At 41.3% G+C, this 14,411-nt stretch overlaps 1 protein-coding gene across 11 annotated transcripts in view; it reads left to right on the top strand.

The window, feature by feature from the left end:
• HDAC9 (histone deacetylase 9) overlaps positions 1-14,411 on the top strand; it is a 698,100-nt gene that overhangs the window by 622,519 nt on the left and 61,170 nt on the right. For all 11 annotated transcript variants that reach the window (XM_027872084.1, XM_027872079.1, XM_027872078.1 and 8 more), the window contains one exon: positions 8,673-8,806. In XM_027872084.1, coding sequence (XP_027727885.1) covers positions 8,673-8,806 — 134 coding nt within the window. The remainder of the gene's footprint in view (positions 1-8,672; positions 8,807-14,411) is intronic.

Below are 14,411 nucleotides of genomic sequence, written 5' to 3'. Positions count from 1 at the left end.
AAGTGTGGCAGGTGGCATCCAGAAGGGATCCAGAGATCTGTGCTTGGTGTTGTGCCACTTAAACTTATCAGTGACTTAGATAAAGGCAGAGATGGCATGCTCATCAAATCAGCAGAGGGCCCCCAAGGTGAAGAAGGACAACTAACCCAACAGATGACAAAATGAGGATCTAAAAGCAACTTGACAGGACAGAGCATTGGGCTGAATCAAAATCTAGTCAGAGTTGGTGTAAAGTCTTGCATTCGGGTGAGGGGAACAACTCCTCAAATATGGTGAGGGAGAGTCATGAATGCATATCATTTGTTCCTGGAATGATGCATTTTTGTTTGTTTGGGGGAGATCACAAGCACAATATGAGTCAACAGGGTGACATGGCAGCCCCGGAAGTTCACTCAGTTTTGGGCTGCTCTGAGAAAGGCATGGCTTCCAGGAAAAGGCAAGTGATGAGCCCACATACTCTGCCCTTGTTCAGTTTCATTCAGAGTTTTATGTTCAGCTCTGGGCATCACTGATTATGCAGGACATTCATCAGCTGGCGAGTGTCCAGAGGATGGCAAGTAGGATGATGAAGGACCTTGAATCCATGACATGTGAAGATCAGTTGAAGTAACTGGGCATGATTATCCTGGAGGAAAGAAAACTTAGGAGGGACTTCTTCCCAAAGAACAGCTCTGGCCATGTCACTCACCTCCTCCAAAGCCTTCTGAGACTTCCTACTGAGTACAGCAAGGATTCTGAGCCTGTTTGAGCATGAGGTTTTAACATAAAAAAGACAATGATTATAGTACTACTATCTGTTAATTAAGAACATCTATAATAACATAAAACTTCTGTGAAGTCAGTAAGGCTTTTAAAAGAATTTGTGTTATTAGTCACAACATTTGCCAACTTCTAAAACATAATAATGCTTGAATGTGTGAGTTTGTTCTGCAGAAATTGGGGAGAAGATTTTTTTTTTCCTCTCCTAATTCGTGAGTTTACATAGGGATTCTTGGATCTTTCCGAAACCTTCCTCCTTCCCAATTCCCATCTTCCTCTTTTCTATGGCCCATAGTTTGGCATCTATCCATCAGTGGGATAAAGATTATAGATTTTCAGACAGATGGGACCTTGGTGACCATCTGGTTCGAACCTCACCTTTTACAGATGAGGAAACTGAGGACCATGAATGTTAAATGGCTTGCCCAAAGTCACACACGCTGTGAAAAAATTCACATCCAGCTCTTCTGTCTCCAAATTGAGGCCCTTTCCCACTGTATGATATGCAGTACTCAGTCTAATATTCAAAGTTTTCCTAACCTGGCTTCAATCCTATTTCAACAATTCTTATTAGCTTGTTTTTACCAGATAAGACAAGACCACAGTCAGGTCTCTGATCTGACTTGACAGTAACATCCATCTGGAGGTGGATGGAGATTCTATTTCATGCCTGGAATATACTCCTTCCTCATCTCTGCTGACTGAGACCAGCTTCTTCTCTCAAGGCTCCACTCGAGCTCACCTCTTCCAAGAAGCCTTTTGAGTCCCACCCCATCACTGATAGAGAGCAGCCTCTCCCTCCCCAAATTGCCCTGTGATATTTTGTCTGGATCTCTCTTTTGTTTCCATCACAATCTACTTTATGCCATATGTGCCTGTTATAAAGGATGGTAGGCTCCTTGAGGGTGGGAACAGTATTATTTTGCATCTTTGTTTCCCCAGCATCGAAAACATATCAAATCCAAAAGATTAATGTTGAAATGTTGTAGCTCTGAAATAATAACATTTTATAAACTATTTCTATTAGGCAGGAATTAAATGTTGCATTTTCTTTATTCTTAATAATCTTTATTGATGTCTTAGCTTTACATCCTCATTTCTCAATAGGTCCTCCCCCTCCCCACCCCAGAGAGCTATCCTTTATAACAATTAATAAAAAAGAAAAAAAAAAAACCACAGCAAAACCAATCGTCACATCAAAAGTCTGACAGTAAATGAAGTGGGCCACACTTTGTTCCCTGAAAAGATGGAAAGATGATGCATAATAATGTTTCTTCTTAAGGGTCAAGCTTAATAAAAAATAACATTTTACACAGGCTTCAGAAAAACAGAGTGATGGGACCCATTCCCCTCTCCTGCTCCCTTACAAGCCCCCCCCCCCCACTTCTTGTGAATGGTTATTAAATTTTTTGATAGAGACCCTTTGGAGGAGTGCCATTTTGTTTGGCGAACCCTCTTGTGGTCATTGGCTTGGCTATTAAGTATATTTCCTTTGGTTAAATCCCTGCATGTTCTTACAGTGAAACTCTATTTAAAGATTGTTCTCGATCAATTCATGTTTTGACACCACCAAAAATGCTGACGCACTGTACATTTTACTGAGCCCAGCAAAAACTGTCCCAGTGCAAAGAGGCCAAAATCCAATTGATTGCTTAGTTCAGCAATATTTACAGGAAAACCAACATTGGATTTGCTTCTAATAATTTAAGGATGTTGGAAGACAGCATGGCAAATTCATAACTAGGGCAGAGCAAATGGGATTTTGCCCCAGGGTGCTGAAATTGAGAGGGTACTCAATCCTTACCATACTTCAGAAGCACAAAATCAACTATATTAAGAGCCTAGCTGGTAAGAAAAATAAATTAAAATAGTAAGCTGTTAAACTTCACTCTCCTGCCACTAGCAATATTCATGCAAAAGGAATATGCATTTATATGGCACCTACTATGTGCTATCCAATAGTATCTTAGGTGATCTTCACAACCACCCTGGTGGGTAAAAATCCCCCTTTTGCAGCTGAGGAAACTGAGGCAAAAAAAAAGAGGTTAAGCTGAGGAAACAGAGGCAAAAAAAGATACTTGCTCAGGATCATATAGCTGGCAAGTATCTGAGGGCAAATTTGAACTCGGGTCTCCTTGACTCCAGTGCCAGTGTTCTGTGAACTGTGGCACCACCTAGCTGCCTCTGCCTGGTCCTTTTGGTCTGTGCTCCTTGGTCCAGGTATAAAAATTGCTCCTCCTAGTTCTGCAGAGGGGAGTCATGGATTGAGTTCTGGACCTGGGTTCATCTCCCAGCGCCTGTCCTCACTAGCTTTGCGATGAATGACCAATAACGTGTCTTCTCTGGGCTTTAGGCACTCTCTTGTACCTATCTACTAAGTTAGAGACGGGTGGTGATCCTGATAGAAGCAGGTTCTACACCAATGAAATCACAATTTTTTTTTTTACATACTGATGTAATTCAGAGGTGCCAGAAGACTTAGGATTGAAAATATGCATTTTTCAGTATGGATAATTAGTTGTTAAATTCTGCTTATAGGCTCTTCAACTGTAAAACTGGAAGGGACCTTAGAGATCATCCAGGTCACCCCATTAATTGATGAGAAAAGAGAGACCCCCTAAAAGGAAACTGACTTACTCAAAGACAGTATTAAGTGTAATAGTCAGCATCTGAACCCATGTCTTCTTACTGCAAATCCACTGGCTTTTGCATTATACCTGTGCTCCTTATAGTGGGTCTGCCTTCTTATATTTATGTTTTATCATGAGATGGAACCCCTGTGACTATGCTCAGAGTCCTAGGATCTCTTTCTGTCCATTCTAATAAGTCTGCACTATACAAAGTTTTCCCAAAGGAAGATAAGGTCACAACAGAGTCAGAAAGGTCCAAGGGTCTGTTATAAATCTTGGTGGTATTAATCTTAGTGAGCACAGGGGCCCTCACTTTCCTTCCACACCCCGCTAGCCCAGCCTGGGCATCATCATGACAGCCCTGCTACCTAACTCATGGCTCTATTCCAACCTGGCAACCATCTGGGTGAACTTAAGTCTATAGGACATAGAATGGCCCTTTTCTAATAAACCAGTAGGAGCAGTATTGTACGGATGCCTGTTAGATGATGTTAGAAATGTAGGTTAAGTGTCAGAAGTTTGTAACTATGTTTTAAAATAATGTTGTCATGGAGTTGTAGTGGAATCAGCCACCTGAGAGATTTCTCCTTTTCTTTTAGCACATAGGCCAGTGCCTGGCACATGGTAGATGTCTAATAAATACGTGCTGAATGATGAATTGAATCATTGGATTAGAGGAGGAAGGGACCTCACCGACCATCTACTCCAGGGCTCCTTAACCTAGTCCATGAACTTGTTTTTTAAAAGGTTGTTTGGTAATTCATTTCAATATAATTGGTTTTCTTGAAAGACCAATCTATCTTACCTTATGCATTTGAAAACATGATTCTGAGAAGGGATCTGTACTCTTCATCAGATTGCCAAAGGAGCCCAGAACACAAACAAAGTCGGAGAAGTCCTGAGGTTGTCCAACTTTGCCTTATTCCACACTGCCTGACTGAAAACTTGAGAGCATTCCTAGTCTTACTATACATTGATTTCATTTGGTTCTGAGAATGTTTCAACTTTTAATTCCCCGCAGTACAGATCTAACTATGTCTCCCATCCCCAAACTCACTCAAAAATCTTCAATCACCTCTTGATAAAATTCAGATACCTCAGTCTAGCATTTAAAATTTTCTATAAAAGAGATCTGGCTTACCTTTCTGGTCTTATTTCAAATGACTCTCCATTACATACTGGCCTCTCCAGTCTCTGGCCTGCTATTGGTTCGCAATATACAACATTCCTGTGAGCTGGGGAAAAACAGTTTGATTGGTGGGACTCCAGTTTCCACAAAGCATGTATCTGAAGGCTAAGAGGGCCCAGAGACCTGGCATTTCCTCCCTCCTCAGCCACTTGTGGTGGCCCTGGTATAAGGAGGTTTCTTGGGGTCCTTGGCCCTTATTCCTCATTCTGTATTAGATAATTGAGCAATACCCCCTTTGAAGTGGTTTAGATTAGCCCACTGCCCTGCCTCAGGGGTAATGAAGGAGTGTCCTGTGAGTGCCATGTCAGCCCTTTGCCTAGAATGCTATGGGTCAGTGTGTGTACTCATATATGTATATATGTATAGTATGTATATGTGTTTGTTTATTTGTATATGTTTGAACTCAAATGGCTTGAGGTCTTTGAATGGAGTGTGCATCTTGCTCCAATCAACCACTTAATCAATAAACATTTATTATGCACCTACTATGTGCCAGGCAGTTTGCTAAGTTCTGGAGATACAATGAGGCAGAAGACATTCCCTGCCCTTAAGGAGCTTATAGTCTAATGCGGTCCATGTCCTAGCCTCCGTGTGGAGCTGGGACAGTGGGAAGGGAGCCCACTCCCAACATTCCCCATTGTTCTGCTCCCATGGCTCCCTGCCATCAGCATGTAGCTCTGTTACTCTGTTGGAACCATTCCCTCCCCTTTGACCCAGCAATACCGTTCCCCTCCTTCATACTGTTTTACAAGTGGGCCCCTCATGCCTAGAATGCTCTCCCTCCTCACCCCTATCTCTCAGAATCCCTAGGTCCCTTCTAAGCCCAGGTGTCACCTGCTATATGAGGCCTTTTTTATCCCTCCAATTGTTAAACTTTTTCTTCTTGAAATCTCTTTGTATACACTCTGTCTTTACTTCTCTACCTAGATTTTACCTTACAGAATGTGAACTCCTTAAAGCTAGGGAGTGTTGTGCTTTTGTCTTTGTAATCCAAGTGCCTATCTCAGTGCTTGTCATGTTTAAGAAATGTTTTCTTGATTTACCTGATTTTTTTCTGGGGGACAGGGGGGTGCAGAATGGAAAATCCAAGAATATACTGATGAATTCTTGGTGATATTTGACTGTAAGCAAACAATAAAACAAAACAATATACTTCAACCATGGCCTCTCAGCACCGCCCCCCCCCCAAAAAAAAATTGGTACTATGGTGAGCTTGGCTAACTTGATCTTGCAAAACATTTTGTGATGTTAGCAGTGGCCACGGATTAAGCAGAGACCTGTGGTCTGTGAGACAGAGGAAGGGCACCTAAACCTGGACTCCTAAGGTAAGGGTGGGCAGCAGAGCATCCTGGGACTTCAGAGAGGATGTGGTGTCTCTTTGTACCGGGCAGAGCTCGACATCCTGCTGCCTCACTCTCTTACCCTAAAATCACATGTGGAACATGTGGGTGGAAATAAGCCCTGTAGGTAAAAGAAAGTGGAAATTGGCTGAAGATCAAAGGTGATCCTCATTCCATTCCGGCCTCCAATTTTTTATTATCCCATCTAAATTTAGTCTTTCATAGATTTATTTTTTTGTTCATTTCAAGGGGAAAGGGTGAACTTAAATCAGAGGTTGGGGATTTTCTTTGTTATTCAGCCCATATGTAATTTGAACCCGTTAGTAATGACTTTAGTTGATCAAAACCTCAATTGGTAGGAAGTTTCAGCACAAGGAATGGTTTGATGTATTAATATTTCTTCTTTAAATATGTCAGTAAAACCCTGGCTGGCTTAAGTCACAGGAAAAATGCCTTCCAAAACATGACCCAATTCAAGATCTAGAAATCTGGTCCTGCCCCTCACTTACTAAATGTGTCATCTTGAGCAAGTCCCTTCTCTCTGCATCAGTGTCTTCACCTGCACTTAGATAAATTGTAAAGTTTCTTCCAGTTTTAAATCCTTGGATTCTCAAGGAATCATAAATTTCAGGAATAGGAAGGTCCAGAGAGTTCACCTTATCTTATTCATCTCAAACACAGAATCTCTTCTTCAATATTTCCCGGCATCCATCATTCAGCCTTTCCCTAAAGACCTTCAGTGAAGGGCTGACCACTGCCACAAGTGTGGGGCAGGGAGTGGCTGTGGTATGGGAGAGTGATGTTTTCAGACCTCCCTTATATATGAACCTTGTTTTATTAGTACAAGAGTAGGCAAGCTACCCTGAATCAGACTCTACCTGTTTTGTGCTGCTGAACAATTAGGAATGTTTTTAAAATACAAGAAAACAATTTACAAATGTAAAAAACCATTCTTAACTTGTCCCAAAATAGGCTGAGGGCCATCCTTGGTCTGGGCACAGTAGTTTACTGACACCTCCTGGTTTAGTGATTGAGTCATCCAATCTCCAAATCAGAAGGGAATGTAGATGGGACACAATGGAGTGCAATGGTCACCGGATCTGGAGTCAGCAGACCCGACTTCAAATTTTACCCCTACTACTTACCACTCCTGCAAGATTGGGAAAGTATTTTGCTTCTCTGGGCCTCCATTTACTTCTCTGTGAAATTGGAGGGTTAGGCTTGATGACATTTGAGGTCCATTACAGGGACAACTTCCTGGGGTCTACGAATTTTTGGTGTGAACTACTACCAAGAAAACCCCAAATGGGGTCACAGACAGTCGCACGTAACTGAAATGGTTGAACAATAGCACAACGGCATTAGCTATTACTCTCCTCCTTTGGGCACAGGAAGACCCCTCAATGTCAAGGACTGTTTTATCCTGTTCTTACTGTAGCACATGCTTTAGGAGTCACTGTCTCAACCCCTGGTTAGACTAGCACGTTGAATCACCAAAGCAAGGCTGACTATCTCTCCTCTTGGGGCTCTGGAAGTATACCAGAGAGATCATGGCTTATACAGTACCATTTCTCAAAAGCCCCCAGTCTGTGTGCTCCAGAAATATTGAAGACAAATTAATATCTCTCAATATCCATTGAGAAGTTAATATATATTAGGTTTTTCAAAGTGATATTTCCTTATATCAAAGGGAAAACCCCCAAACTATATAAGGTCTTCATTGATCTATATCCAACATCAGAGACTATGTCTTATAACTTGCTGACCTTCTAAGCCACTTACAGAGTTAACAGAGTCTATTTTCCTTTTCTACCCGATATTTGTTTGATGCAATACTGATATAAAGGAAGCGGTTTCATCATATAGCACTCTCTGCTATAGTCTGCTTCTGAGGACTCATCATGGTGTGGAGGTGATTATGAGACTGAAGCTGATATTAATAGGATGCAGGGTCTGGCAAAGATCTAACAGCCCCCACCCAACTGAGAAGGCTCCAAATATGGGCCCAGTAACCAATGATGAGAGAATTACTGACTGAGAACTGGAAGGATCCTTCATGGTCATTCAGTCTAACACCATCATTGCACACGTCAGGAAGCTCATTCCCGAAGGGGGTAGTAATTATCCCAAAGTCATATAACAAGCAAGTAGCATAGACAGAATTTGAACCCATATTTTCTTTAAAAATGTGTATTTATTCTTCTCTCATCTGATGGCCAGCCAAGTTGAGTTCAGAGCAAATCATCCTCCCCATTCAGGGAGTAATAAGGTTCTGGGGGCCATAGCAAATTGTGAGGCCATCTAGCAATCAGCCATACTTATTAAGAATCCAGTGGTAGGTGCTAGAATAGATGCACAAAAGGAGGTAAGCATTGCCTTCAAACAGCTTACTTACTCTGTTTGTAGATAAGTATGAGGGGGTTATGATCTGCTCAGGGAAGAAAACTCTTCACAGACGTGAAATCATGGATGTTTATCGTACAATGGGAAGATTCCTGGATTTGGAGTCCGAGACTCTGGATTAAAAGATCAGGCCTTCCACTTATAAACTGTGTCGCCTTGCCTAAGTAGCTTAATCCTTCATGGATTGCTTGCCTATAAAAATAAGGGGCTTGGAATATATGCCTACTAAGGTTCTGAACCTAATCACTCCGTTGGCTCGAGATAATACTGAAGATGGGAAATTCTTGATTTTGATGGACGTTTGATGTTTTTTGATTTCATATTTTCAAATATTATATTTGTTCTTGATAGGTTTCGGTAATTTGACAAGGCAATTGATGCAGGTGGCTGATGGACATGTGGTGATGGCTCTGGAGGGAGGACATGATCTCACTGCCATCTGTGATGCATCAGAAGCCTGTGTGAATGCCCTGCTAGAAAATGAGGTAAAAAAAAAAATTAAGGGTCTCGGGGCAGAGGGTTGGAGGAGGGGGTGGAGAACAAAGGATTCAAAAGGAATCTACTCATCATTCCAGCAATGTATTTTCTTCTCTTGGAAAAAATGGTAACTTTGTTTGGTTCCATGTGCAATCACAGGCACAATAGATCTGTAGAAAGTAGCAAGCAAGCCTCCCATCATAGCTCAGTTTAGATCATCCAAGATTTTAAATTCTTTCTTTCATACAGCAGAAAGCTAATCCACTTACAGAACCCACACTGAGATCCTTTCCATCCAGTTATTGAGAGAGCACAGAAGATATGTCTAGAGGACCCTCAGAAAGAAGGAAGCTTTATCTAGACATCCATAGTTCTTAGAATTAAAGCCTTGATCTGGAAATCATACTTAACAGAGTTCTTCTTAATACTCCCAGCTGTTTCTGCTCTTGCCTTACACCAGGCTGTTTTAAAGGTTAGCATTATTTGTTTGGATTTTTTGTCCAAACCTAAAATTTTCATAGGTGTGGGTAGCTCAGGAGGGAGATTAAGGCTGAATAAATAGGTCTGGGAATTCTCTGCAGATAGATAGTAATTGAATACATGGGAGCTGATGAGATACCAAATGAGAAACAAAAGAAAGAAAAGAGAAGAGAGCCCAGGACAGTTCCCTGAGTGAAAAACACTGGGATAGACATGGTTGAAGATACAGCAACTGAAAGGGAGAAGGAGATTTGGGGCAGATTGAAGGAGAAGTAGGACAGAGGGCAGTCTTGAAAACCAAAAGAGGAAAGAGTAGCCAGGAGGAGGTGGACAATAGAGACAATTACTGCAGAAATGACAAAAAGGATGAGGACTGAGAAAAGGCCATTCGATTGAACTCTTCAGAGATGATTAGGACCTTTGGAAAGAACAGCTTCCATTCAGTGATGAGGTAGAAAGACTGAGCAGATACATGTCCCCTTCTGTATTTGTTTTTCTATCCTCAGCTCTTAGCCTAGTACTTAACACATAATAGATACTTAAAACATGTTGAATGAAAAGAAGGAAGGGAAGAAGGAAGGAAAGAAGGAAGGAAGGAAAAGGAAGGAAGGAAGGAAAGAAAGAAGGAATTCTCCACAGGGGGTTCATACAATGTACCTGCCAGGGACTTTCTCTAGATCTTTTGTCACTCTTGTGGATGTCACTAAACCATTTGGACTGTCCATCAATCACCCCTTGCCTTTGTCAGGTCACCATGCTATTTCCTTTTCCGGTCATACATCTCTATGAGAAAGTCTTTTATACCATCTAACTTCATCTATATCTCAAGTAAAGTCATCAAGCATTTATTAAACACTTACTTTGTACCAATCGTTGGCTAAGCACTGGGTATATGAAGAAAGAAAGAAAAAAAACAAAGCCAGTCCCTGCTCTCAAAGAATTCATAGTGTAATGAGGGAGACACCATGCAAACAACTATCTCCAAACAAGATAAATAAACCAGATATTTAATATATCATATTATATTTACATGCATTTGTAGTTTCACTGATTATAGAGAGTCAGAATAAAGCATTAATCAAGAGTAGGGCATTTTTAACATGGGCCCCACCAATAGAAGTCAGGAGATCTAAGAACTTGGATGGGAAAACAATCACATCCTTATTTTTATTGACTTCTAAGTGAAATTTAGCATTTCCTTCAATTTTCTAAAATCCTTGTTCTGAGATGGGATCCACAGAAACCATCCACTGATGCCAGCGGTCCATGAGACCCTGAGAAGAGGGATTACAATTTTGAATCTATAGTTTATAGGTCTATGGCTAGAAGGGACCTCATAGAAGTCCAACCCCTTCATTTTACAGTTGAGGAAAGGTTTTGGTTTTGTTTTTCTCTCCCCCCCCCTCCCTGGAAAGTTTCAATGACTTGCTATGTGGGTAGCAAGTGACGAGAGTTAGGATTTGAATCCATGTCCTCTGACCTGAGAGCTAATGGTCCTCTTTCCTCTATTCCATGCTATGTCTGCTTTATATTAATTATATAATTGACATATGTTAGCAGATGTAGTAGATGAAAATAAATGTTGCAATGAGTGTGGTTTATTTACAGGTTTGAAAGTGTGCTAACCGAAAAACATATCGTGCATCTTTGCAGTGGCTTCCCTATTTGTCTGCTTGTGGTGTCCAAACTCCCCTAATTCTTAAATTGGACTCTCAGTTTCAAATATTGAATCATCACAGAGAAGCTAGACCAGCTTTGATATTTGCATTGTAAGGACATATGCCAGATGTGCAGAAAATCCCAGAAGGTTGGGGATTCTGGCTCTCTGGCTGACTGACCTGCCCAGAAGAAACGTTAACCGGCTGCAAAAGCCAACAGCTTCTCCAGCTCTGTGGTAGGAAATTATGGCTTTCTTTGGCTCAGTGTGTGCTCATTCAGAGGAGATTCTATCTTTTGTGCTCATTGGGTCCTATCATACTCTTCCAAGTGGGGCTTTGTAGCCAATGGGAATGGAGGTTCTGCTCTGTGTGGTCTGTCTACTGAAGGGAGGACTGAAATTCCAAATCACCTTTCAGGGTGATGGTTCAAAATAATTATCAATTGTCTTAAAAACCTTGTTCTGGGATGGGTCCATAGATATCATCAACCAAGTGGTCCATGACCCCCCCCACCCACTCCCCCACAATGTGCACACACACACGTACACACACACACAGAGACACACACACACACATGTACACACACACACTTTTTCTTAATTAAACCAAGTTGACTAAGAAATCCATGTTTCTTCTACCTCCTGCCATATTCATTTTCCTTAAAGGTCAGGAAATTCCCATTCTACTTGCCATCATGAATGTCTAGGTGGAGTAGGAAATTGGGATTCAGAAATCAGCTGAGGATAACAAAGGAGTAACGCATGACATTATATTTGGCCACTTGACCTTTCTTTTATCTTTAAGCAAAAAAAATTCTGAAATGTAGAGATATGAAGTAACATTTGGGAGTATATACATATGTATATGGACAGCTCTGGGGCACAGCGGATAGCTCTCAGTGGATAGTTCCCAGAAGACAATGGCTATTTCTCCCCTCAGGGTTCTATGGGTAACCCCAAGCGGTTGGGTTTTCTAACACTGTTAATCTTGAGTGCCCGTCTGGTGTGTTCCCCAATATTTACCAACCATTTCATATTGATTACCTTTTACAAAGGGGATATTTGCTGAGATGGTATAGCATGGATATAAGCTTAAAAAATGAAATGGAGGTGTATTCTTCATTCTGGATGCACACAATCTTTGGAGATGTAGGGTTCAACATTTAAGTAGAAAAGTAGTGTGGCACACATGTAGGAAACATGTGGAGCAAAGCTGTGCCTTGTGAATCCTGGCCTTAGGGGTCTTTCTCTTCCTTCCTTCCTTTCTTCCTTCCCCACCAAGTTTTTTCAAGGTCACATTGGTAATGGATGAGTTATTCCCTTGCTCAGCTGAGCTGATTCCTTGCAGGGCTGTATCTCAGCTGATGGGTCAACTCCCTCCCAGTCTGGGTCAAGCAGGTTGCTTGACTTCCGTGATGACTTCTCACCAGACTTGGCTGCTGCTATTGCCAGTTCCAGGTTTCAATGGGATGACTATTGGCTTTAATCAGTTTCTTAGCTCTCTGGTCCCCTGAGCACTCCCTTCTTAGAATGCTTGTTCACCTATTACCAGAGGAGAGTGAGTGCAAAAGAAACAGAGATGCCATTAGCTCCCAGACATATGGCAGCCAGGTGGAAGACAGGTTAGCTACTGTCTCTATCCCCACCCACAGCAGATCACAATAGTTTTTACCTCAGTCATCATCTGGATCAGAAAGGAAAAGTGAAAAAGGTTTAGGGATAGACCTATTGATCCTTTTTTTTTTTAGATGTGATCTCAGTTCCTGCTCAGTGTCTTCTGAGACTTTGAGCCCTCTGTCTCTATCTAGGCAGAAAACTCTTCTTTACCCCACAGGACCAAACACTGTTACTTATTGACAAAAGTAGGCCCTCCAAGTCTATTTTCTTGTTGGAGTAGAAGAAACCAGAAACTATCTTCACATATAACCCATTGGGAAAGGCAAATATGATCATCCTCTCTGGAATGGTCCTTCATTGGCCATTCCCCATGATGGATAGGTAGGTGTATATATGCACACACACAAATGGAGATTAATCCACAGATCTATGTATTCTGTAGAGAGGTGTTGTGGCACAATAGGTAGAGTGTTTGACCTGGAGTTAGGAAGACTTGGGTTCAAATACCACTTCTTATAATTGCAGGCTTTGTTACCAGAAGAAAGTCATTTAACTTTTCAAAGCCTCAGACAGCCCTCTAGGACTCTTCATTACAAGCGAGTTGCTATCTACAACAGTGGGAAAAAAATCACAGAATCATAGAATTTGAGAATTATAAGAGACCTCAATGCCTATCTAGTCCACCATACATGTAAAGGGAATCCCCAGTCTAACATAATGGACAGGCTGCTGTCTAGCTTCCCCTTGAACGCTTCCCAGGAGGGGAAACCTATGCTGACAAAATGACAACTCCATGATGTATGTATTTATGCATTCAATTTCACATGGCAGTGGAATTGCCTATTTTAAGTCTCTCTCTCTCCCTCTCCCTCTCTCCCTCTCTCTCTCTCTCTCTCTCTCTCTCCCTCTCTCTCTCTCACACACACAGAGAACATTAAATAATGACATTAACCATAAATTTGATCTGATCCAATGCCCAAAATGCCATCTTCGTTGTTTTTCACTGAGTTTCCTTTCACTATGTAGACATATCCCAAAATTTGTTCAGTTATGGCCTAGAGAGGGAAGAAATTTAGAAATACTCTTTGTGTTTTTGTACTTTATTTCCCTAGAGTGTTCTTAAGGGCATGGCCCTAGAATATTGAGTTCCCACTAGGACTTTTTGGATAAAAGATGGATTAGGTAATTTCAAATTGGAAAGTCTGTTTGCTCTGTCAAGTCTATCTCCTTCCAAGCAGCAGGGCTGGCTAATCGAATAAAAGAAACTTAAAATGAAAAATGGAAGATAAGCACAAGTGTGTATGTACATTATAATTCATCGGGAAAAGGAAATGAAAGCACCATTATTGAAACAAGTCAAGAAACAAAGAGGTCTTCTCACGCCCATTGACAATATAATTTATAATCCAAACCCAGGTTTTTTCTGTATTTTTCCCCCTATAGTTCAGAGGTCATCGTGACTTGCAGCCTGACCAGAGCAAAGTTTTAAATTTCATTCCTTTAAAAAAGTGTATAAAATGTAGTGTATCCCTACCTCCAGTTAGCCACCTAGCATTAATTAAGTGCCTACTATGTTCCAGGCATTGGGTTGAGCCCTCACTGAATCCCTCTTTGCATGTCCTTTTCATGACTGGTTTTGAGTCCCCTCCATAGATAATATACCAAAGAGAGCTTCCTTCAAATGCCAGTTTTGGCTATTTCAAATCCCACCTCCCCTCAATGCTCCCCCTTGGGTGATTAATTGGACAATTATGACTTATTATCTGGGATATTTTTTTTTTTTACAAATAACAATACCTAGATCCAGAGCTGTAAACATTGGCAGGGCCGACTTTGACTTCCAAACACTCCATGTGTAA

The sequence above is a fragment of the Vombatus ursinus genome, unplaced genomic scaffold, assembly GCF_900497805.2.
Source record: "Vombatus ursinus unplaced genomic scaffold, bare-nosed wombat genome assembly UNPS02014799.1, whole genome shotgun sequence".
Lineage (NCBI taxonomy): Eukaryota > Metazoa > Chordata > Mammalia > Diprotodontia > Vombatidae > Vombatus > Vombatus ursinus.
Note: the sequence above shows the minus strand (reverse complement) of the source record. Positions and strands in the feature narration are given on the sequence as shown.